Source organism: Mytilus galloprovincialis, chromosome 2, assembly GCF_965363235.1.
Source record: "Mytilus galloprovincialis chromosome 2, xbMytGall1.hap1.1, whole genome shotgun sequence".
Lineage (NCBI taxonomy): Eukaryota > Metazoa > Mollusca > Bivalvia > Mytilida > Mytilidae > Mytilus > Mytilus galloprovincialis.
Genome location: NC_134839.1, coordinates 90,747,593 through 90,775,289, shown reverse-complemented (window position 1 = coordinate 90,775,289; position 27,697 = coordinate 90,747,593). Strand labels below are relative to the sequence as shown.

The 27,697-nt window shown below is 30.5% G+C and overlaps 2 protein-coding genes across 2 annotated transcripts; one reads left to right on the top strand and one right to left on the bottom strand.

The window, feature by feature from the left end:
• LOC143064833 (hydroxyacylglutathione hydrolase, mitochondrial-like) lies at nt 1-11,953 on the bottom strand. Its single transcript, XM_076237965.1, has 9 exons — nt 11,829-11,953; nt 8,271-8,425; nt 6,778-6,842; nt 6,031-6,160; nt 5,587-5,692; nt 3,674-3,777; nt 1,797-1,898; nt 954-1,033; nt 1-171 (listed from the first exon to the last, which is right to left on the bottom strand). Exons 1-9 carry the CDS (start codon nt 11,881-11,883, stop codon nt 81-83), a joined length of 888 nt encoding a protein of 295 aa, XP_076094080.1. The 5' UTR covers nt 11,884-11,953; the 3' UTR covers nt 1-80.
• Nucleotides 11,896-26,516, top strand: LOC143064834 (leucine-rich repeat-containing protein 46-like). The gene is made up of 7 exons (XM_076237967.1): nt 11,896-12,008; nt 15,190-15,277; nt 18,508-18,619; nt 19,913-20,075; nt 22,266-22,335; nt 24,293-24,456; nt 25,890-26,516. The coding sequence occupies exons 1-7, from the start codon at nt 11,954-11,956 to the stop codon at nt 26,042-26,044; spliced, it is 807 nt and encodes a 268-aa protein (XP_076094082.1). The 5' UTR covers nt 11,896-11,953; the 3' UTR covers nt 26,045-26,516.
• Nucleotides 26,517-27,697: the final 1,181 nt, after the last annotated feature.

The following is a 27,697-nucleotide window of genomic DNA, read 5'->3' as shown; positions in this document are numbered from 1 at the left end:
TTAAAAAGTTTATATTCATTTAATGTACATCTGTTACAAATTATATATGTTTCTAATTATGTATTGCACAATTGTCGACATCACCCTCTGAAGTTATCTTTTTCTGCCCTCAATGCTCCCATTGTTTCCACTGGATCTTTTTTACCAACATGAGCTTGCACATTACTCTCTCTGTAAGCAAAGGAATTACAGTATATGATATTTTTTTCTTATACTTATTCATTCTTACTGTATGTTCAACTAGCTTTTCAATACTGGTGCCAGTCAACCATTTTTCACTATAAGTTATAGTGAAAAATGGTTGACTGGCACCAGTATTTATTTTAGGTACCAGTGTGACATCACATCTTTTTTAATTGTTACTGGAGCTATTAGAAAAACTGATTATTGTTAAAATCAGAGGAACATTTTATTAAGAAGAAATCAATTATAATTAGTTAATTTATATGACTCGAGATGACCCCCAAGAACAAATCGTAAAGTCCAATTGAATACCTATCTGACTGGTTAGCTATATTGCAACCTTTTTTCTAATGAGGTTTTATTAGAACCCACAACATTGTTCAATGGGGTGGACATCTTTAGATCACATCAATACCACATTATCTCAAGCAATTTATAAATGATATTTTATCAAATAATCAATTTATAAATGATCCATATGTGTGTATTTCCATAGTTGGTAAGAAACTTCAGAAATTATTGCGATTTATTTATCATTGCGAAAAATGTGACAAAGTTATAAACAATAATTCAGACTCGCATTTTGAAATGTTTTTATGTGAATTAAACAGGATTTAAAATCATATTTAAGTCTGAAATGACAAAATGGCAATATTAAATCCACACAACAATTTCTGAATTTACAGTATTTAAAACACCATCACAGAATTTATTCTTTTAATTACTTATGTTAAATTAAACTTTTTCTATAATAGACAAAATGTACTTACTTGACTCTCATGAATGGATTGAACTTTAATTCATCCTCAATAGTGGATGGAATTGTTGTAAGACCCTTTGATCTTTGTGCCTGAAATGATTATGCTATATAAATATACTATATGTTTATGCTTTCACATTTTTCCAAGCTTATGCACTTATTTAATATGGCTTCTACTAAAAAGCTCCAAATGGAGCTGATGTGTTTAGAGACCTCTTATGTCAGTACACCATTACTATATCAAATATGTTAACTTGTTTTCATTATTTATTGTCACTTACTTTTAATACTGTCCTGTTTGAACTTTAGACAATAAAACACATGTTAAAATCTTCTTCACTATTTTGAAAATTTAGGGAAAACAGATGTCAAATATTTTTACAATAGAACAACACAAAAAAAGGAAATTATACTTTTATAATAACATATGCATCTGGTTTATAGGATGGTATACTTTCTTAACAGTAGATTCAGTATTTTGAGGGTTTTTTTTTCTGTAACTGGGAGTTATCTTTGATACTGTATTGTTTATCATTGTGTTGGTAGTACTTTTGTTTAAAAGCGGAGGGTTTAATATCTCAAAAATCATGTTAAATCATGACACAAAATATTTGTCTTAAAAAGGCACTAGGTGTGCTTCTTAGAAATAGCAAAAAAGTATGTGTTCTTATCAGAAATACAAAGGGAATAAAAGTTTAACAAATATTGAAATAGAAAATAACTCAACATGCCATTAAGTAATATTATCAAGCTCCTATTAAAAGTAAAATTTGTAATAATGCACAGATTATAAACTGTTTAAAATTTATAAAACTTAATTTAGAACAATGCAAATGTAACTAGATAAACTTACAGTTGCCCATGCTAATTTCGTTTTTACTTCATCACTAGAAGGCTCTACATGTGCAGCAAACTTCAAATTATTTACTGTGTACTCATGACCACAAAATACTCTCTGTAATGAATTTTGATTATTGTAAATTCAGATATTTTTGTTTTTATTATTGTTAACATTGCAAAAGGATAGGTGTTGCAAATATAAAGATAGATATTGATAGCATTATTGTATGCATCTTTGCTTAAAAATATATCTTGTATTTTTAACAATCACAATAGCAAATGCACAGGAATCAAGGGCGTAGATAGAAAGAAACGATGTGGAAGCAACTACCGGCGAGCGGAGCGATGCGAAAATTTTTGGGACCCTATTATGCAGCAAATTTTTTTTTCCGGTTTTCGGTCATAGGACGGTTAAAAGAGGAGCTATATGTAGATAAAAATTTATGAATGTAAAACTATTAATAAATCTTCTGAATATAGTAATACATAAACAACACATATTTGTGATACAGAATTTACTCAAAATTGTCCAAAATCTGCTCTTCGGGTCTGGGCAGAAACAAACTTCTCTATTACTTTGTCAACATTCACACTGAAATCCCGATGAATATGCAGTAATGCTATGTAACTTTCGTTGTTCATTGTTGATCGTACATTTGTTTTCAATTACATACGTGGTACAGTGACTGATAAATCTTAGGGCCATCATGGCATGGTAGCACTCGCGAGATGTTATAAACCAGCGTACGTGTTCGGCATCGAGCCAATTGAATTCGTCAAAATTACATGCTAGGTCAGTTTCGTATGTTTCAGACAATATTGAGATTTGTTCGTTTGTGATATTTCCTACAACACGATGAAGCAGATACAGCACAAAGAAGCGATTTTCTGATAACTTGACGCGACCCCGCTCTCCAGTTGCCTTATCATATGGTCTATGAACGCAAAACATAATGAGACTTTCCAATACTGTTTTGGCGTGGTTGCAGGGTGATTGGCTCCGGTAGTCTATCAACCACATCGCCTCGGCATATTTTCAACGATATCGAAGGGATCTGATAATTCTAATGCCGATTGGTACATTTCATTCCAAACTGATGAACTGTACACTGTAAAATGTGCTCCAAAACTACATATCTTAGACTGAGTATTACAAATTCAAAAGTAAAAATCTTGTAAAAGATACAAGTAACCTTCCGATTTTGTCATAATCTCAAAAAAAAAACCAATTATTTTTAAACCAAATGTCGTTATTTAATGATATTTCATCAATTAAAAAAAGTGACAACATAGTTGTTTCCTTCAACATTCAATTTATAAATTTTTATTTTGCCATTTCTTTTTTTGCATGCCGAATCAATGTGCAAGCAACTTCGGAGCTACGATCTTTTTCTGAATGAACAGCTTCATCAACACTTGTAACTAGGTTGTCAAACTAATATCCGGGATAGACGGAAAAGACACCAAAAGTCTCTGATTCCGATTGACCAACTCATCTCTCTCTCTTCTGCTTTTTTTTTTTTTTTTTTTTTTTTTTTTTGTGAAAACGACGTGGATGCACGTGCTGTCGTGCCTCCGGGTAGATACGCCCCTGGGAATATTTATATTTGCTGAATTTACCAGAAAAATCTATTTAAGTAGATATGCAAGGTGGATGAAAACAACAAACACATGCCAATTCCTGGTAGGATAACTTATCATGGCAAAGTTCTCTGTAATGGTTAAAAATTATCTTCATCAAGAAAATACACAATAGCTTTATAAAGAAACAAAATAAAATAGATGCAAGATGAACCAAGGGGTTGTGGCATAGATATGATTGAAAAGCTAATTGAACATACAGTAAGAATGAATTCATACTGTGTATTTATGTACACTATTTTTACATACTGTGTTCAGTGGTAACTTTGCCAGTATTTCTACCAAAGCTTTGTACATTTGATCTGGACTTCCTTCAAAGAATTTGCCACATCCAGCCATGAATAATGTGTCACCTAAAATATTTGCAAAAAAGTATTCATAACTTGGTTAGGAGTATATCTTTCTTCATAGAAAATAAAATCACAATAAACTACAAATTACTCTTGCGCATTTACTGTTGAAAAGTGTTTATTGTTTGGATATACTCATAACAAATAATTATTAACTGGAATCACTCTCTGTAAAAATTATAAGCAGTAGTGAAATAATTTTTGTATGTCATTTTATTAAAACTAGCAAATTATCATTCCTAAATTTAATAATGTCACATTGACCTTCATTTTAAAGATCACTAACATATATCAAGTTTATACTTCTTTGTAGCTTTTGCTATTTCACTGATCATTTATGAAAATGTTAAGCCCAATGCACAAAGCAAGAGTAAAAAAATATAGATTGTTCCTACAATCTTTTATATATTCAGGATCTATTTTATGGAATAACTTACCAATATCCCTGAAAAAATCAACCTCAAGTACAAGCTCATTCAAAAAAGATTTAAAAAATTACTTGATGGAACATTAAGAACCTGTGCATTTTTTATATGCATAATAATTTTCACACACTTACTCAAACTTATGATATTGTTGATGCCAATACTATACATGTCATATATGAATTTGTAACTTTTTACCTGTTTTGAAAATTGTATATTTCATATAACAATTTTTTATTTCATTATTCATGTATGTGTGTCTGTTTGATATTTTGTAATTGTTTGTTATATTTCATTGTATTTCATGAGGGCCTCAGGGAAGATTAGCTTTACAGCTAACTGTGTAACCCTCTTTAAATAAAGAATTATTATTATTATTATTATTACAGTTCAATTAATTCCAGTGATTTAATGATTGTTTAATATAACACATAGTCCTTCAAATTCAAGCTTTCATTCCACTCCTTTTTTGTTAAGAGAAACAGACCTCAATTTGAATTAAAACCTGTAATATTCAGTTTAATATCTGCTTCAATGGGAGATAATCTGAGGTTATCAGATTATCTCCCCCTTTTTATACGAAACAGATTTAATATGAAACAGAGTTTGGACTGTCTTACACTCTTTGGAACTTCATGAAAACACATCTAAGCCAAATTTATATTATACTCGGTGTTTTCCATTTTAGTTTGGAAAGAACCAAAAGATTAAATTTAACAGTTTAAGATGAGTTATAAAACCACTACCCTTCATTTCATGTGAATTCAAATTTAATATATATAAGTTACAGGCATTTTCTAAATTTAGGCAATTTGTAAAATGCCTGAAAACTTTAGGCATTTTCTAAAATGCCTGCAAGATTCAGTTATTTTACATAATGACTAATTTTTCTAGGCATTTTACAAGATTATTTTATAGAATAAAATGTTAAAAAAAAACTATTGAAAACTCTGAACATTGGAGCAGATTTATTTATGATAATTACTGAATTAAAATTAAAAAGAAGTTCGAATATTCAAGAATAAATTTTACAGAATTATGCCTAATTCACAAAAGCACAGAACTCGGAAGTTATTTGTTATTTCTTTAAACGTTCGAATGACAGAACTGTTAAACTATATTTGTCCTGATTTTTTGCAAATACATTGTTTGGCTTAAAATCTGATTTTAGCACTTCAACCACATTTTGGACTGAGAAAACTGAGACATGTTATTTTGTCACAATTTACCTCAAAAAGTGCCAATAAAAGATTAAAACTTAAGGGCATATGCAATAGCATAGATAGGGAAATCCTACTCTTTATTCTTTCTTAGCCATTCAAGCCACCTAGGTGACCTCAAATCATACAATGGTTTAAAAACATTCTGCAATACAACATTTTCTTACCAGTAAATACTGCTGGCTGGTCTCCCTTTAAACTGGTTACATAGTAACAAATATGACCTGATGTATGACATGGTGTAAATAGACATTCAATGTCTAGACTGCCTATCTGTAAATAAATTTTATATATTTTTTGTTAAACTAGTTATAAAATATGATAAATAATCATATCAGCAAGGTACCCAGACGATCAATGTCTAAACATTTAAAATAAAAAAATTAAAGGGTGTCTACTTTCTTATATTTCTACTGTCAGTATAAAAGTGAAACAAAAGTAATATTTTTTTTTTAAATCTGTCCAAGTGTATAACTTTCACTTAAGGTTAAACTAATTTGTTGATGTCTAAAAAGAATAATAGAAAAAAATGAAGACATTCTTTGTACGCAGTACAACAATTTGTTTATTAGAGTATTTCCTTCTCTAACCTACATTATACTTATCCATACCTTGAATTTGTCTCCATGTTTAACTTTGTTAGAAAGGGCACCTATTCTGTCATCTCCACCAAACACTTTCACATTTAGTCCTCTTTTCTTGGTCAAATCTATAAACTTTTCATTTCCACCTGCATGATCCCTATAAATATGTAAATGAGAATATCTCAAACATCTCAAAATATTTCACCAAAGTAAAATGATTTAGATAATGATATACTCCATAGAGACTACAATATTGCAAAATGAGATACTTCTGCCCACACCTACCAAATTGTTTAGGACTTTAAGTGCCATCATTGTCAATGCCAATTTATGAAAGATAAATACAATATTGAGTCAAAAAATTTATTATGTAAACTTACTGTTTTTAGGTTGAATTGAACAGAATAACTTTTTTTCAGAAATAAAGGGAAATAATCCATAAAATAAATCCTAGCAAATGTTCCAAACACAAGGAACAATACTTTGAAATTCCAATGTTATGTATTGTTAAGTCTTATTTCATTCGAGACAACAATCAAGTTTATTCATTTCATGAAATCACAAGTATGAAATAATACGCAGATGAAATTGTTCTATAGTGTTCATGAAACATTTGAGCTGGACTTAATTTTTAGAGCATTTCTGAGAATTCTATGAAAAAAAGGTTCTTCAAACTTTATTAAGTTTGTGAGTGAGGTGGCAGAGTTGGTTGATAAATTCCTTCAAAATAATGTTTGTTTCTCAGTTAAAAAACAAAAACAAAGTAAATCCTACCAATGATGATGTGTTGTAAGCACACTGGTAAGAGTAACTCCAGCATCCTCCACTGCCTTTAGTACCTGCAATATCATAAATTATTTATATATACATTCTAGAAGTGCATTATTTTAAAATGAAATATTGCTTTCTGCCAATATGTAAAGGAATATAATTTTTATTACCTTAATCAAAATTTTTATTGATAATATAAATATTTGATTCTCATAAATATTTTCTGAAAAATTTATAACTTTATTGCACTCATAACTTAAAGCACTTATCTTCTGTTTTTCTATGGTGTATGTGAATTCAAAACTGTGTATATTTAAAATATTTTAATCATCCCAATATTACTACATTTGTATCATTATACAAGCTAAGCATTTGAATACATGTAGGTACTTGGTTTATCACTTGGTTTATTCTTCTAGAAAATGTGTATATTATTAAATCAAGTGAGTGCCAGTTTAACAGCTGTTTTGAGTTTCACATCTATAAAAGAAATGGAATATTATCATATATTAATGTATCTGTTGTTTAATTTTTTTTAATTCTTTATAAATGAAATCAATTTGGTATTCAAGAAATTTCATTTATTTCAACTGGCCAACTCGTATAGAGAATATTCATAGTGTGTATAACTTAAGCCTGCAACCTTAATGCAGATGTCTTTTGAAACTTAGGTGAGAATAGAAAACATGTTTTAATTATTAAATGTTGACCAAGTTTCCTTCCTGTAATAATTAATGTCTGTATTACATCCGAAGCCTGTATTCTGATGTATGAGGCTCTTTTTTTTATCAATTCAGAAGGCCTGTGCTATAGTTTGCCATGACCTTCTATATGTTGCAAATAAACTTTCTGATACATGTACTTAAGTATATGAAGGAGACTATCATATTTGTCTCACTAGTAAAAATACTAAAATTCTGTTATTTTTACATAGATCATTAAGCACAGATCCTTTAACATATGTTGAATATAAATCGAAATCAATGTTTAAAAAAAAGTACTGGTAATGTTAATAATAATTGTATGCCTCTGTATACCTCTGTGGTGCATTTTTGGATTTACCTTCATCAGCAACCATCAAATCTGAATATTTTGATATTTTGAAAGCAATTGATATATGAGAATGGTAACAGTTGAAGAGCTTTTTGACCAAAAAATGACCTAAAAATAACAGCTAATAGATATAGGAAGATGTGGTGTGAGTGCAAATGAGACAACTCTCCATCCAAATAACAATTTATAAAAGTAAAGCATTATAGGTCAATGTACGGCTTTCAACATAAAGCCTTGGCTCACTCCGAACAACAAGCTATAAAGGGCCCAAAATTACTATTGTAAAACCATTCATACGGGAAAACCAACGGTCTAATCTATATAAAAAACGAGAAACAAAAAACATGTATAAATTACATAAACAAACAACAACTACTGTACATCAGATTCCTGACTTAGGACAGGTGCAATTTAAGGTCAAATTCTATTGATGCAAAGTTTACCTTTTCTGGTTCTACAGGATCAACAGCAGCACATTGTTTTGTTTCTTCGTCAATCAGTAGATACATGTAGTTATCCTCAAGGGCAGAAAGTAACTGAATCTTCATGTCTATAAACTGGGTAAGCTGTGGTCTACTGTGACAAAATCTTACAGATTCTGAATAATTACATGTAAAATATAATATATAATATAATATTATAAAATAATAGCAATGTGTTCCAAACAGAAAAATATAACAGTTAGAACTGTGAGCTATAGTGCTTACTAATGAATGATACATTTACTTCAAGTATTCGTTTAAAAAGGAAGTTGAAGAAATATTTTTTTCTGAAAATCCAATAACACAGTAAATCATGTTAGGGTAAATACTAGTTATAAATTTCAGGAGGGTTTTATTTGTAATTCCCTAGAAACATGTGATGAAAATTTCATAAAGGGTTATATTTTTTAGAATATAAAGGTACTTTGCAAACAGGAAGATGATGAGCAAACTGAATCTGAAACCAGCTGTCACATGATAAAACATGCTGACATGAAGCCATATATCAAATTTTAGAAGGCTGTGATTTGTAATATCTAGAAAAATGTGACAAAATTTAAACAGGGAATTGATTAGGGAAGAATGAGAATCTGAAACCATGGCACATATTATAACATACAAATATAGGTATTTAATAGTAAGTTTAGAATATTTGGTAAACAGAATAGTGATGAGTAATGACACAGTATGACGCCATGCACATGAAGCTTTAGTTTGTAGTTTCTGAGACAGATCTGATGGAAATTTCATGGGACAAAAGGAAGGATATTCAGACAGACAGGAGTAAGAGAGTATACCCCCTCATTTAAAGGAGGAGTATAATTAAACAAACAAAAGTGCAACCATATTACAATATCCAAAATATACATATTTCCACATCTAATTAAACTTTTCCAGTATGCTAGTCTGCTCTTGTAATATGAACATCTTTACAATTTTAAGAATAGGTCATTATGATTTTTTATCATGTATTTGTGGTCATCTTGATGTATTCACATTCAATGTTGACATCTGCATATATAAAGGTCTGTTTGAATTTGCTTAGTAACTTAACTTCACAAGTCTTATTCTTTTTATGCTGAAATATTCATATAAAAGAGTAGTGATGAGGGGTACCTGCATGACAAATACCATTTAAATCTTGTAAGATGACATAAATAGTAATTTTTGGTGCATGACGCTTTTATGTACATTTTCTTTATAACAATAAAAAATCAACTGACTAAGAGGAATCAAGTAAAATTCTTTCCAAAATTCGAAAAAAACAGATCATTATTTGAGACTCTGACCATTCACGATATTAATAAAGTACATTTTGATAAATCACTTAAAATTTTATCCAATTTGACACTAATGTTAGTCGAAAAAAGGACTGTTTGACGCCTGACAGTAAAAGGGCATTCATTTACCGGTATACAAATTATTGGCATGTTCCAGAGAGGTATACCATAGATGTAATATTACATCTATGGTTATACACACAGTTATGAAAATAATTTAAGGTACTTCAGGACTTTATTTGTGCAGCAACATTTCAGACCCATTTAACATAAATATCCTACAGCTATAAAAATAATTTGAGGTACTCCAGGACTTACATGTAGCTAACTTGTTATAGCGACTTAGCTAATCTTGTTCGTTATAACAACTTAGCTACATCGTTATAACAACTTAGCTAACTTGTTATAACAACTAAACAAACTTGTTATAACAACTTAGCTAACTTGTTTTAACGACTTAGCTTAGATGTTTAAACCAGTTAGCTAAGTTGTTAGTTAACTAAGTTGTTAAAACAAGCTAGTTAACTGAGTTGTTTAAACAAGTTAGTTAACTAAGTTGTTTAAACAAGTTAGTTAATTTGTGATAACGTGTTAGTTAAATTGTTATAAGGAGTTAGATTAGCTAAGTCGTTATGTAAAGCAAAATTATATCCGGAGGAAAAAATGTCACAGTAGTTGTTGTTATTTCTTAATCCGGAGGAAAATATTTCCCTGGGATATTTTTTCCTTTGCTGTGAAATTCTATCTGGGTAGTTAACTTATTGAATAGTTATTAGAAAAAACTTATCCTGTACAAATACTATGAAATAATAATTGTGTATTTGAATTACAGCTAAATTGTTAAAAAAATGTATTACAATGGGAAATAATTTCACAAATTATCATTGAAAAAATTTCCTGAAATATTCAAGTAAATATCATTCTTTTAAAAAGAAAATTATCATGAAACAAAAGAAAGAATTTCAGAAGTAATTTCAAAAATTGTAATTGTGAAATAATAGCATTATTACAGTGAGTTGACTGTTAGTGTTGCTCTCCACCAATTGCAACTCATTCAAAATTTTGACCAAATTGCAATTTGTTTTTTCAAATCAAATTGTTCAACTGGTCAGAAATTTGAACCAACTGCTGTAGAAAACCACAGCCAAGTCATGAAAGTGCAAGGTGATCTAATAAAATATACTTACAATCCTATAACACTTTAACTCCACTTTAATGATGTTGTGACAAAATTAGTTTATCAGTTTGTATAGTTATATTATATTCATTTCCATGCTGAAGGGGAACTGTTTATTTTGAATTGCTATTAAATTGTCCAAACTAAGCTTTCATATAGTTTTTCTTTCTAAAAGTATTCTATATTTATAAGAATCAGATATCATTTTAAATAAAACATCATATATTCAGTAAAATATGTGTGAAATAACAATATGCTATTGATAAATTTTCAGGGGAGATAACCTAAAATATTATTCTTTTGAATAAAGACTTTTTGAAAGAAAAGTTATTATCTCCCCCATGGAAACTTCCTACAAACATATATTGCAATTTTACACATATTTTACTGAATATGAAATGTTTTAATTCACATAATGTCTGATTCTTATAAATATAGAATATCTGAAATATAAATTGCGTATAATTACCTCCCTTGGATAAATTATGCAAATTTGTTCTACCTTTGTGAAACATTTTATATTATAGTCAGGTATATATTGATTGCGAGTAACTTCCATTGTAGTTAATAGGACTATTTTTCACAATGTTCTGTGAAATATGGTACGGCAAATATATACCGGTACATACTATCTGCAGAACAGATAGATTTTCACTCCTAAGGAAAAAATATACCTGTGAAATACTATGTCTGGAAAAAAATTACTGTGACAAATTATCCCCAAGATAAAATATCACAGAGGAAGAAATAAACCGTTACAGTTATAACAAGTTAGATAAGTGGTTTAAACGAGTTACCTAAGTTGTTTACATGAGTTAGCTAAGTTGTTAAAACGAGTTCACTAAGTTGTTTTGATGAGAAAGTTAGGCTAAGTTATAACAAGTTATCTTAGTCGTCATAACAAGTTAGCTAAGTCGATCATTATAACAACTGAAAAATAAAACTCCACCTTAACACTAACCGGCTTTTGCAGGAAGTTGTAATTTGACATTATATTCACAATTTAGTTTGGTACAATATAAAATTTAATGTATAATGGTTAATAAATGAATTGTTGTGTACCAGTATTGACAGCCTGTAAAACTCTCTTGATCACCGTAAGTCGTCGAGCAAACATTCGTATTATCGTCCTGAATTATGACCAGTCAGTGTCTGTCCGGAACCGGTTCGTAAATTAGAAAATAAAAATGAATGAGAACGAAATCGACGATTTTGGAACTGAAGACACAGAAGTTAAATTAGGTTTAAAGATTTTACTTATATCATCTTTTAAGTAGACAGTCTGAAAGTAAACTTGCCTATCCAAAATCGCAGCAAAATTTAAAGAATACATAGAATTAAATTTGAAAAGAAAAACTCAAAATGCACTTGACAACAATGTAAACAACAAATCAAAGTTTATCTGTGTACTCATTCCTTTTTTTTTTTTACTGTGTATTATTCTTTAAGTCAGAAACACCAAGTGAAAATCGGCCTTTTCACTTACATAATTAAATTTTGATTCATTTATACAGCAGATAATTGAATAAATCATGTAAATAAAGGGATTAAAAAGGTTGCAGGAAAAGTGGGATATTCCCTGTTTTCAGGGTACACCCCAGTTTTTTGGGAATAAAAAAAAACAGTATACAGGGACTTCTTTTTTTCCTAGAATGAAATCTACAGAAGTGTACCTTCTTCATGTGATAATGATTTATGTTAGAAAGTGTTTTATTCATTTAATGTTATATTAGTTAAAAAAATCAAGCTATAATTTTAAGGATTATTTAATGCTTAACCTTCAGCAAAAACATTCCTTTGTTCACTAATTATGAGATGGCAAAAAGATATGTTAATCACTTGGGCATTAAGATTCAATGAATAGAAATTTTCAATAGAAGGGAACATAATTCAGTTATCATGGTTATAATCAGTTACACCTGCAGGAGCTTGGTCAATCGATTCCAAAACAAAAGATTTGTATGTGCTAAATTCTAAAAAACACATGGCTTCATTTGTGCATGTTTTGTTATGCCCAACTAAAGATAGAAGAGGGGCATTATGTTTTCTGGTCTGTCCGTTCGTCTGTTCTTCCGTCCGTCAAGCTTCAGATTTCAAGTTTTTGGTCAAGGACCAAGGTAGTTTTTGATGAAATTCAAGTCCAATCAACTTGAAACTTAGTACACGTCACATGTTCCCTATGATAAGATCTTTCTAATTTTAATGCCAAATTAGAATTTTTACCCCATTTTTAAGGTCTACTGGACATAGAAAATGATAGTGCGAGTGGGGCATCCGTGTACTGGGGACACATTTTTGTTGTTCCTAAAACACTAAGTATTTACAAGTACTACTGACACAGTTAAAATGTGCACTTTTGTAGATTACATACCATAACTTGAAATAGAAAAAGGAAGAAACACTAAAAGGCATCCAGTCTTGCATGTTTAAAGTGTTATTTCTATTTTCTTCATGTAAAAATGTTAAATCTTGGGATAACAAGTTGCATGTACACTCGTAATTTCACTTAAAATGTGTAAGTACAAATTAATATCTTATGTTCTCAAATTCACATACTATTAAATATTTTGACAATTCCTGCAATACCCTATTTAGAGTATTCATTTAGCATTCTTTAGCTTTCCATATGACACTATATACATGAACATGTATTTATACTATAGACCTATTTTACACATTCGGTTAATCTGCACAGTATTTTATACTATTAGATAACTAGTCATTTGAATGTACAAAAAATGTACTGTGTATTCATTTATTTTTGTGGATACCAATTTTCATGGAATGAGGAAAACTTGCATATTCGTGGATATTTGTATTCTTGGTTTTGACGCAGTCTGTCTGCATGCATACATTCCTTTAGAAAACTTGTATTTAGTTGAACATTTAAATTTCCGGTTCCACTGTTACCACCAAATCCATGAAAATTAGTATCCAACGAATATTAATGAATCCACAGTATACCATTATAAAATTGTCATCATGAAAAAAAATTAGTAACATAGGGACATATATTGCATTTACAGGTTCTGACACCCCTTAAGAGTAAATTGTTTTACTTGTATTTGTTTCAAACAGATGGTTATAGTCCAGTCGAACTAAGATTTAACCTCAAACTAATTGCAACAGAAAATGTTTAAGTTCTAACCTATAGCATTATGCCCTTTATATACACAGAAAAAATACCCATAAAATCTAACTAGAGGAAAACTCAAAATCAGCATTTTTAATTTCTTATGGGAATTAACATTGGAAGGGGAGATAACTCTTGCAAAAATGAGTCACAAATTTTTATTTCTTATAGCCTCAGTATGCATTTTTTAATGTAAATATATGGCACTGCCTAAATTGACCCTAAATTTTTTCCAGTCTTACTTGGCCTAAGACCCTTTTAAACTAATATGATATGTTATTTGTAACTTTTCTTTCCATTTAAAGTACTTTCAATACATATGTAAGGATCATTTATAACCAAAAAGCTTCACAAATTTAAAATTGCTGGAAAATATTACATCTTCATGTAAGGCTCCCCTTCATTGAAAAACCTCAATTTTTAGGCGCAGGCTCTTATAAATTTTACTTTTGAATAATTATGCCAAGTCTGATAAATCAAATGAGTACTCTATTGCTTTTAGTACAGGATAAGTTATATATTAAGGCATTTAAAAAGTATTTTTTTGCAATATTTTAATTTTTAAAGCCCCAAATGTTGATAATTGAAATTTTTCAATTTTAACATCAAAATTTTACGCGCAAAGATGAGTATAGAACTTAACTTATTGTCTATAATATACATCCTATTGTCATGAAACTTTGTAAGCAGTGTTATAATTTATTAAGCTTTGGTCATACCAAGTTCTTTTAAGATTTGTCAACTCTTTCTATCCTATTAGGTCCGAGACCACAATTGTCGTCCCTTGATTTTCGTTGTTCACAAATATAGTCCCTAGTGTTGACAGAGGGTTACTTGCCATTAATTTTTATATCCCTTCCAAATTTATTTCTCCATGTTTAATGCCTCAAATTGCAAGTAGGGGGGTGAAACTACACTGTAAAAAAATTTGGGTCCAGAATTTTAAAGGAAAGTAGTGATTTGGTCCAGCTGAAAAAGGTTGAAAATTAGCACTTCGTAAGCTGTCAATAGATTTCAAGACACCCTAAACATAAAATTGTCCATATTTTGAGTTAGAGCCGATGAAGTTTTCTATAAATTTGATATAATTTGTCCCAAAAGTAGTACAACACACTGTAAAAGTTTCTTTGAGAAAGCGCAGGTGGGATTTTTTTTATTTTCATTTATGTTCTAAAAGAAATGCACTACGAAATAATTGTGTTCTCGGACCTATTACCTTACTGGGTATTTATCAGTAATAAAAAGATAATGCAATTTAATTATATTGTTTATATTTGTTATATGTTTTAGAGGAACCAAAGCCAGTTAGATTAACATTCCATTTGATAGCTAAGAGAAACTTACCATTGGGGTATGATGAAAATGACCATGATCAAGTGTAAGTTCAGTGCTGTAGAAATAATGAAATTTAAGAGTAACTGCAGTGTGAGCATGGTGAGGGATGGTCAAACTCGTACAAATTATAGTCCATGACTTGATAAAAGGTGTCTTTGACTTTCATTAGAATTTAAGTAGACACTAAATTGATATTTTATATATGTTTCTCTTATTTTCCTTTAATAAGGGGAGGGTTGAAATCTGTGAATACCTATCCAAAAGACAATCAAAAACAATTAAGAAGAAAAACAGGGTTTATAAATAGAAAGATAATTTAAGTATATTATACATACCATGTTATTTAGGAGTTAATATATTTAAACAACGAATCTGCAGGATGAGTTCGTTTAAATATGTCTATGTCAGAGTAAGACGTGGTGTATATGTTTTGTAACATCATTCAAAAGTGGCCTGGTGATTTTTTATCTAATAAAAATCCAGTGGGAGTGTCATTTTAGCCCGCTGCTTAGCTCGCGCACAAGAAAATAGATCCAGTTGGGAATACGGCACATCAGACATGACAAAAAGTAATTTTTCTGAATTGAGCGAATCAGGCTCATCTAAGGCACATACAATTTGATTTTCTTAGGGCTGGGGAATTTTTAGAACAAAATATTCGGCTATCTTTTGTCATTAAAAAATTCTTTAAAAATAAATTATTTTCCCCGACAAAATTGTATTGCAACAAAATTTCATTAATATTAATGAATGTATTGGCAAAAATAATCCATCCCCTCCCCAAATTAAATGATTTGTTCCTAAAACTTAAAGCATGGACCAGATGCCTTTTCTGTTTTTCATGAAACAGTGACCGAGTCCTTAGAGGTGTGTCTAAAAATTTTGTTAAAATTTATGAAGTCAGTGACGGAATTCCAAGTAAGTAGAAATCCAATTTGTAATTTTAACAAACGAAATCCTAGTACTCGTGCATTCACTAAACTGTCAATCAGACACAACAAAGAGGCGGAGTTTAAATAATGGTTTAACATAAAAAAAAATATCAGATTTAAATATAGTCAAAGCTCCGCCTATCTACAAGAAGTTGCAAGATCAAAGAACGTCATGATTCTTTTAAATGGAATAACATATCAATCTTTATATTAAACCATGGTTTTTAAAAAAAAAGAACTATTTAGCAGATTATCACTTATAAACTTCAATGGAAAAATGCTGTATTATGTTACAATATATATTAGCATTAAAAATTTCAGTTAAAGACACATTTTTCCCGTTTGAATAGCTTTACACTAGTAATTTTTTTAGCCCTTTGTAGCTTGCTGTTCGATGTGACCCTAGGCTCTGTGTTGAAGACCATATCTTGACCTATAATGGTTTACTTTTATAAATTGTGACTTGGATGGAGAGTTGTCATGTTGGCCCTCATACCACATCTTCCTATATCTATAGCTTACCTGTAGGATTCATAATTGACAAATAACATCTGTCAACCTGAATTGTTTTTGGAAAGAAATGGGGTTCAAGCTTGAACAACTTTAGATATATTATGTCATGCAGTTTAATCTTTGAATATATATCAAATCTACCCAGTTTTCCACATTGTTTCATCACTTTATGCAAGTACATTAGTCAGATTAATATTTTTAAGAGGGAATTTGAGTAATGATTCCTGTTTTCTTGCTATTGATCGAAAATAGGGGGCCAGTTGTAATAGCTTATCATACCTTGTCCTTTGTATAATGTATTTAAATATTTTGTAGTAATTATATCTAGTTGAATTATCTACCCTGGCAAGGCAAGACAGGCAATTTTTTTAACAATAGTGATGCCTTGGCTGCTGACTTGTCTTTCTATCATGAATTTTGAAAAAAATACTTTTTATTTATAAGAGTCAGTTGTGTTTACATTTATATATAGTTTTAACACTAGTGAAAGCACAAGACAGGAAACACTGAGTCATCTGATCAGAACATATTTGTGAAAAGTTTGTGGCTAAATCTTTTAATTTTCAAATAAGTGAGAGACATTACCATTTCAAATCAGGCTTGTATAAGTTAGTAACTGTTACAGAAACTGGTCATCATGCACAAAGGTTACACTTTTTGTCTTTTTTTTCATTGAAATTCAGTTTTCTCTTAGAGACAAATATATTTAAAACAGTGAACACCTGTAGTTTACATTTGGCAGTTCTTTCTATTTTTAAAATGATCATTCCCTTAATGTTAGTACATTGTATTTAAAAAAAAAACATCTGCCATGCATTTGTTTAAAAAATGAAAAGTTTTAATTCTTGTATGTCAGTTGATTTAGAATATGTGGTATAATAAACATTTATACCACTTACTTAAAGGAATAAATATTAAGTTAAAGTGAACACAACAGAAACTTACATTTGATGAATAATAAATAATTATAATGTGTTTAAATATTTTTAGTGTAGTATAATCATGATAATGTATGTTTTCTATTCAGTTTTCCAGGTAATTAATTTGCTTTTTAGGTCCACTGACCTGAAAGGTCAAGTGAGCTTTTCTCATCACTTGGCGTCCGGCGTTCGTAAACTTTTAGAAAAATCTTCTCCTCTGAAACTACTGGGCCAAATTTGACCAAACTTGGCCACAATCATCATTTGGGTATCTTGTTTAAAAAATGTGTGGCGTGACTCTGCCCACCAACCAAGATGGCCACCATGGCTAAAAATAGAACATAGGGGTAAAATGTAAATTTTGGCTTATAACTCTGAAACCAAAGCATTTAGAGCAAATCTGACATGGGGTAAAATTGTTTATTAGGTCAACATTTATCTGCCCTGAAATTTTCAGACAATACAGACAACCTGTTGTTGGGTTGCTGCCCCAGAATTAGTAATTTTAAGGAGATTTTGCAGTTTTTGGTTATTTTCTTGAATATTATTATAGATAGAGATAAACTGTAAACAGCAATAATGTTCAGCAAAGTAATTTCTACAAATAAATGAACATGACCAAAATTGTCAGTTTACCCCTTAAGGAGTTATTGCCCTTTATAGTAATTTTTTAACAATTTTCATAAATTTTTGTAAATTTTTAGAAAATATTTTCCACTGTTATTACTTGGCCATGTTCATTATAGATAGAGATAATTGTAGCAACAAGAATTTCAGTAAAGTAAGATCTACAAACACATCACGATCACCAAAACACAATTTAGTCATGAATTTATCTGTGTCCATTGTTTGATATGCACATAGACCAAGGTGAGCGACACAGGCTCTCAAGTCATTGTATATTTTAGATTGCAAGAACTGAATGCAATATCACGCATTAGATTAGACAGAGAAAATATTGGTAAAATTGATAGCTTTGAACTCTTGGGACCAAAAGTGACCAACCTCTATCTGCAAGTGGTAAATAGTGTTGACAGTAGATTTTAGTAAATTGCTTTAACTTACAATTCTTGTCATCATATTTTATATATTCTATAAGTAAAGCAGTCTATTGTTGACAATTAGTGCAATTGCAATTCTGGAGGATTTTACTTATTATTCTAACAAACAGATTTAGACATCTATTGTAAAATGTCCATTTAATTTTTTAACATTGATTTCTTGACTTAACATTCAGTGACCTATGTTTGGAAAAGTTCTTAATTTATCTGTTGGTGTAGGACAGTAACAATTTTCTGTTTCATTCATATTGGTTTTTACATTGAACCTGAATCCGTACAGATTATTTATAACTGACTAAAGGATAGTCTGAAACACAGGCGAGAAAGCATTATGGTCTTGAAAAAAAGTGAAATGGAAAACTTTAACTCATCTCTTTAGAAATATAAATTCTATCATTTCCAAAGTCAAGCTGATATAAATGTATTTGGGTAAGAGAAAGAGAAAATTGGGGTCAATTTTTGTTTTTCAGTCAATATCCTTTATTATCCCGGGCTTAGTATATATCTAGGATTTTGATTGGTTAACGCACGTCGTTACAAAACCCATAGCCCAGGACGTTGCTAACCATTATCCCGGGGATCTTCACACAAGTTTTCCTTAGTTCCATGATTGCTCCTTGTGAAATATTGAATTCTGTAGATTATCCATGATGTTTGTAATTAAATATTTGATTCATTAACGATTTTGTCCTATTATGCCGATTATTTGCACTAATTTCATTAAATGCATCACTTGACTGCCACATTTTCAAGGAATGGGACTACTGTCCTAGCTATGCAAATGACCCACGTTGACGTCACACCATTTATGATGTAACTCTCACAACATTGAGCGCCAAATTTGATTCAATCCAGTTTCTCTGTGTCCGTATTAAAAACGTCTTATATTTGACTACCTGTAGAGTTCTACCAAAGGTAGTATCCTACACCCCGTAAAAAAATATGTAAAATTTCCATATTTCAATAAAACTTTTTAAGATAATGAAAAAACATTGTTTTCACGTTACACTTTGTACCCGAATTTCAATAAAACTCGGCCGATCCGGACTAAGACCGGGGATAAATTCGTTATCTACGTTCATATCCGTAGATATGGATATGAACGTAGATAACTTATAAGACACCCTGATTTGCTAAGCATTTTTTTGTGATTTTGTATTGAAAGGTTAAACTTTTATTAAAACCCTCAATTTGAAAAAAGAAATATTGATGCAAAATGAAAATATTTAAGCTTGATTGTGTTTTTTTACAGAACCTGATAGAAAAGATAGAGAATCTCGAATGTCTGAAGAATCTGACATTTTTGACACTTGCTGATAACAGAATTAGAAGGGTTGAAAATCTCAACTGTTTACCTAAACTGCATTTCTTGGACTTGTCTCATAACTGTGTCTCACAGCAGAATTTTGACATAGGTAATTATAAGTTTCATTATCGCTATTTTACAAAATTTTCTTTTGATCTTACTGACTGATAATTTCCTTCTCAGCAGAGTCGCGTGATATGAAAATTATCACTAGAAACAAAACGGGCATGTGGCGTTGTCAATTAAATTGACGACGTCTTCATGGGTAAAATAGCGATAAAAAGATAATCATTGGTCATCTCAACTCGATTGCTTTTCTCACTTTGTCCGTACCAGCTCAAGCAAGAAAATCAATCTTGATAATCTATAAATATCAGGTTATCTATATTTGCATGTGCAGCCATAAAACTCAATTTACTTTTTAGCTCACCTGACCTGAAAGGTCAAGTGAGCTTTTCTCATCACTTGGCGTCCGTCGTCCGTCGTCCTGCGTCCGTCGTCTGTCGTCCGTCGTCTGTCGTCCGTCGTCCGTCGTCCGTAAACTTTTACAAAAATCTTCTCCTCTGAAACTACTGGGCCAAATTCTACAAACTTGGCCACAATCATCCTTGGGGTATCTAGTTTAAAAAATGTGTGGCGTGACCCGTCAAACCAACCAAGATGGCCGCCATGGCTAAAAATAGAACATAGGGGTAAAATGCAGTTTTTGGCTAATAACTCAAAAACCAAAGCATTTAGAGCAAATCTGACATAGGGTGAAATGGTTGATCAGGTCAAGATCTATCTGCCTTGAAATTTTCAGACAAATAGGACAACCTGTTGTTGGGTTGCTGCCTGTGAAATGGTTATTTTAAGGAAATTTTGCAGTTTTTGGTTATTATCTTGAATACTATTATAGATAGAGATAAACTGTAAACAGCAATAATGTTCAGCAAAGTAAGACCTACAAATAAGTCAACATGACCAAAATTGTCAGTTGACCCTTTAAGGAGTTATTGCCCTTTATAGTCAATTTTTAACAACTTTTAGTCATTTTTTGTAACTTTTCTAAAAATCTTCTTCTCCAAAACTACTTTGCCAAATTTAACCAAACTTGGCCACAATTATCATTGTGGTTTATAGTTTAAAAAATGTGTCCGATGACCCAGCCTGCCAAACAAAATGGCAGACATGGCTAAAATTAGAACATAGTGGTAAAATGCAGTTTTTGCTTTATATCTTTGAAACTAAGACATTTAGGGCAAATCTTTCAAAATTTAAATGTCCATCAGAATAAGATATATCCCCTCACAAATTTTGAGTTGAATCGGACAACCTGTTGTTGGGTTGCTGCCCTAAAATTGGTGATTTTAAGGAAATTTTGCAGTTTTTGGTTATTATCTTGAATACTATTATAGATAGAGATAAACTGTAAATAGCAATAATGTTCAGCAAAGTAAGATCTACAAATAAGTCAGCATGATCAAAATTGTTAGAGGACCCCTTAAGGAGTTATTGCCCTTTATAGTCAATATTGAACAACTTTTCGTCATTTTTGTAACTTGTATAAAAATCTTTTCTAAAAACTTGGCCAAATTTAACCAAACTTGGCCACAATCATAATACTAGGGTATCTATTTTAAAAAAAAGTGTCTAATGACCCCGCCTACCAACGAAGATGGCCGACATCAGTAAACACATTAACAGGTGAGCGACACAGGCTCTTGAGAGCCTCTAGTTTCTGTATCAAGCTGTCAAGATTGTTAATATTTTGTCCACTGACATTCATTTTGAAATATATGTAATCTGACTGATTTCTATGCTCAAAAGCTGATACATGTTCTATCTATTTTCATAATAAAAAAGATGGTTATTTTTAAATGATTTTGAAAAGCTTGTTGAAGGATGTGATGGCCAAATTTGAAATTGTCTCATAAATTTTTTAGGATGCAGTTGATAAATCCATGTTTACCTTATATATCATTGTGAATGATCATTCTTTACAGTGCATGGTACATATATTTGCCAAAGGTTTTAGGCATAAACTTTTGAATGAAGGCTATGTTACTTTATCAAAAGTTTATTTTTCATAATTGATTTATAGGATTGTTTTAGATGCATGTATTTGTCTATTTTTACACTATCATCTGACAAGATAATGTTTAGAATGTTTGTCACCAGTATCAGGCTTCCAAAGTCTATCAAAACATTGACTAAATAGAAATAAAAAAAATTCATTTATCTGATATTTGATTTGTGGCATATCAATGTTCTGAATGAATTGAAATTCATTGTATATTATCTGTTTTATTTTCTACAGATGAATTTCCACAGAGTCTGATAATTTTGAATTTGAAAGGGAATCCATGTTGTAATCATCCAGATCACAGGTAACATTTACTTTATTGAACATTTAAATTTATTGGTTGCAAAAAGGCACAAAAATTGGTACCCCATGGCCATGAACAATAAATTATTAATGAATACATAATATATCAAATACACATACAGAATAATTTACAGGATTTGGCAACAAGCTATCAACGCTTTAATTCCATGTAGCTCTGTTCGCAAGATGCATTAAAACTGAAATTTATCATAAGTTATACACATGCACTTACAAGTTACATTAATTGTAAGATTTTTTTGTGAAAATGTCAAATGTTTTTTTAAAAAACAATAGCTTTATTTTCACTAGGGAATTTTGAATGCTAAATAGGACAGATATAGGAATTTAAAAGAAAACAAAGTAATTAGCTTGTAATTAAATCCTTTTCTCTTGAAACTTATCAAAGAGAATTAAATAAATGACACCATTCAATGTAGAAAAAGCGAGACCTATGTGTGCTGTTTTTGGCACCAGCATCAACAATGTAATTAGCTTTGTTTTAGGGGATTCATTAGTGGTGGGTCAAAGACATTTTCTATGCAGATGTATTAGCATAGATACAGTTTATTCCCATCAAATTTATGTGGCTCATTCCCCTAAGTCATGATCTATTGATTTAATGTTTTGCATAGTTTACATCGGAAAGTTTGTAATTATATCGTTTTAAGATGAACCACCTTTGTTAATCCAATGATAATTATGTTGGATGCTTTTGTGTTAGCTTTTGTATGTCCTGCCCCTCTCTCTTCCCCCTCATCTTGGTTCATTTAATTTCAAACTTTTGCATAGTTTACAAGAAAAAAATTGTGTTTTGGTTTAATAGATTGCAGAGAACCTTTTTGGTATTTGGTATTCAGTTTCATAAGTATTGGCAATTATTATTACCAAGGAGGTTATTTGGCCCTGCTGTATTAGCACATTTACTCATGGTGTATAGTTTACATATTGCCATTTTGATATTAACTTTTGCATTATATTATCAAATTAACAAAACAAAGTGAGACATATCTATTTATCAACAGTATATTTAATGTTTAAGTATAAACATTTAAAAATTTAATGCTTCTTTTTATAATTTTATTAACAAGATTTCTGAAGAAAAATATTATTTATCAACTTGGTGATGTACGATCGTCGGCTGGGGAGATAGGTTGTTTTCCGTAGTCTAATGAAGGTCAAGTCCTCTTTTCACGACTGTCACTTTTTTGTTGTTGTGTTGTAGTGAAAATTGATACTTAGATTGAATTTAGCCTTTCCATTTCTGAACCCTACAAAATTCATTTATTTGTTTACTTGATACCATTTTTGGGTCAGATTTGCAAATGTCATTTTCTTGTAGGAATATTCAGTTTACTGTCAATCTGACAGCCTCTTGTAGGGGTATTAAAGGGTGGACTGAAGCACAGTTTGTATGAAGCACAGAATCATTATTAAAATGAGTGCATGATATTTTTTTCTTCCCAAAAAAATTACAAAAAGAAGAATTCAATTTTTATATATGCATCTCATGCTGTATAAACCATTAAATTAATAGTTTAATGCATATAGTTTTATACAGAATTACAATTAGACATTGAAACATCACAATATTGTTATTTACAGATAACTATGGATTACTACTAATGAAATCAATTATGACAATAAGTTACATTTACAGATTGCAATTATCCCATACCTATTGGTAAGGGGCTAGCTGTAGCGTCCTCTGGAGATTTTCTTGGATTGAAGCTTTTTGGTTTGGGTTGTTTTCTCTTAGACAAATTCCGTGCTTCCATTCTTGGATTATTTGTTATCATATTGTTCTAAAGAATAGAATTTACGACTTCCAAGCTAGAGTGGGGTTTGCAATAAAAAGTACAACTTGCAATTTTTTTCTAATTTCTCAGTAATTAATGACATCTTGAAGTTTAAACATGAGTTGTTACATTGCCTTTAAAGACCATACAACTTTATTTTAGAGGTAGAATGATTCAAGAACTGGTTAATTTGAGACAACTTGATGAAGTGGAAATTTCAGCTAAAGAGAAAAGGGAAGTAGGATTGGAGGCCAGTAGTGATGAAGAAGAAGAAGATGAAACAGAGGAAGAATTAGTTTCACCAAATAAAAAGCCTCAGGAGAAAGGTATATATTCTCAAAATTTATAACTGTATTGAAAAAAAATATTATAACATGCATATAGGGTTGATCAATTTTAATTGATATGATATTTTAGGGCTGCATGTTGACTATATGTATAAAGCTTTTTTGAGTCCACAATAACAGCAAGTGCTAAATCTAATGTGATATTTGGTATTCAGAGACAGAGAATGACATAGAAGTTGGCAACTATAGGTAACTGTATGGTATTTAGAAATTAGCAAAACCATTACAGCATAGCTAGCCTAGCTATAAAAATCTCAGACAAGAGCACTGTAAAATAATTCAAAGGAGAGAACAAAAGGCCTGATTCATGTACAAAATCATAATAACAAAACACAAATGATATACTGTCGATTCATTTTTATTCGTGGTATACCAATTTTCGTGGGTTTCGTGGGTCACAGCGAACCACGAATTTAAGAACTCAACGAAGAATAATCCCTAAAAATGTGTATGGAGTTGGATGTTTATTTCCGGTTATGTTATGCAGTTCTAGTATAGTGTTGACTAGCGATAAACATTGTAACATAACACGTGATTTTGATTGAAAGAAGATACAAGTATTTTGATTAAATCTATAATAAATATATCGAATATCAGGGATAATTTACTTTTTAAAATTGATTAAAACTGTTCATGGAAAATAACTGCAAGTTGTTAATTACCGTGTCATAGTTTGGTTTACCTGTGATTAAAAATCAATAGGATTAAGTACGGGGATATTGCCCGTAGGTAATATTGTTTATGACAGGAACATTTATTTTCACACCTTATACTTATATCACTGTTTATTATATCGTGATTAGGGAAATTAGCTTTCAATCATAAAGTTTTGAATGCCTTATAGAATTCAGACAAGAATTTAAAAATTGTAAAACAAACAAATAATTAGTTGTCTCTGCCCATTATTGTAATCGAAGTTATCAATGAACACTTTAACCTAGAATGACCAATTAAGCGAGGATTTTGACAATTCAAAACTTTTTCAATGAATTCCTTCTTTTTTGTTTTGTTTTATTATTGATTGAACCAAGGATGTTATATGATCTCCTAAATCAAAAAGAAATCCACGAATTACGTATCTAATTTTTGTTGTTGTAATCAGCGATCCACGAATTTACGTATACCACGAAACGTCTTTTTTTCTCTATCCACGAAAATTGATACCCACGAAAATAAATGAATCCACAGCAACGAAACAAATGTCAATATACATGTATTTTATACGTATTTTACCTATAAATGGACTTAGTTTTTTCATGAACCTCATTTTCATAGTTCATTAGTCAAAGTAAACAGAACAAGAAAAGTAATCCATAATTATCATTACAGCTTAATATCGTAGAGCAACACTATTAACAATTTATATTTATCAAATATTTTTAACGAACAAAAGCTTACTTGTTTACTTTTAGAGTCTCTGCAATCGTTTTCAACTGAGATTTTAATAAGGTCACAGAGACGTATGGAACAAGGCTTAAAGGACCACCATAATCATACTGCTGAACTGGATGAGATACGAGAACGAACTCATTTACCTCTGTCAAGTCGCAGACCACAAAAGTCTTGATCAATGGAAAACGTTATAATTAATGCATTACGTGCCTTCAATACAAGCAATGATATCAGGTTATTATACTGTTTGAGAGAGGCATTTTGTAATCAGGCAATCAACTGATGTAACATATCACATGGGACAGTGAAAGATACTCTTCAAAAGAGCAAACTTAACAAAACAAAAGTAATGTGATACAAATTAATAGAGACCAACGTCAAAGAGTACTGAGATAATTTTTTACCAGTGGTTACTGTCCTAAAGGATCAATATTTATCAAAAGATTGACATGTATAATTATTGTTAGATTATTGTTGTATTTTTCATTCCAAAAATCAAAACCCACCTGTTTTGAATGTGATTTGTTGTATATTTGTTGTATATTTATAATATTTTTTACTTTTATTAATGTTTAGTTTTATATTGCAAAAAAAAATTACTAATTTTATATTTATAAGAATGATAAAATAAATTTATAGTTTCAAGATATGTTTTTTTTAGAATAACAAGAGTGCACACGCTGAAATGTATTGCCTTCTTTACTTATCATTGATATTATGGTGATCGTCCATAATATAAAGCTTTACTTCAACTATCACATAAACTTAACATGATCCAAGAAAATGAGGTCAAGGTCCTATAAACCAACAAATAAAATACATGTACACCTAACAATCATTCAATACACTAAATATAGTTGACCTACTGCTTATAGTTTCTAAGAAATAGACTTAACCAAGAAAACTAAAAATTGACCAATGAACCATGAAAATGAGGTCAAGGTCAGATGAACTATTCCAGGCAGACATGAACACCTTACAATTCTTCCATACAACAAATATAGTTAAACTTTTGCTTATAGTTTAAGAACCAGATGCTCCGCAGGGCACAGCTTTATACGACCGCAGCGGTTAAACCCTGGACGGTTGGGGCAAGTATGGACACAACATTCAAGCTGGATTCAGCTCTAAATTTGGATTGTGATTAAATAGTTGACACAGCATAGGTTTCGGACACAGAATGAATGTGGTCTAATGAACTAAAGATATTTTTTTTGCCTTTAAGCAATTCACTATTTCTGTTGAATATTAATCCTCTCAAAAAAATGTTTGAAGAAATTTTCTTTTTATGAAATCTGAAATGAGAAAAATTTAACCCCCCCCCCCCCCCCCACCACCATTTTTTTACATACCCCCTTTCCCTTTTTCCAAAACTGATCTCAATTCAAATTTCTAATGGAGTTTGCAACAATAACTACTCATTTAAATACATCATAAAATATTAAAATGTAACAAAAGGTGCTTGTTATCACTGAATGGTAAAGATTGTTTTAATTTATCAGTTGGTAGTAAAAGTGAATATACATTGTATATTGTATAAAACAATGATTTAAGTTGATTCAACTACTATTCTGGACAAAGAAAGATAATTCCAATTGAAAATTTCTTGCTATTGCACAATATTGTGCAATTAGATATTTCTTGCTATTGCACAATACTGTGCAATTGAAAATACTTGCTATTGCACAATACTGTGCAATTGAAGATTTCTTGCTATTGCGCAATACTGTGCAATTCAAAATACTTGCTATTGCACAATACTGTGCAATTGAAGATTTCTTGCTATTGCTGAATACTGTGCAATTGAAAATTTCTTGCTATTGCACAA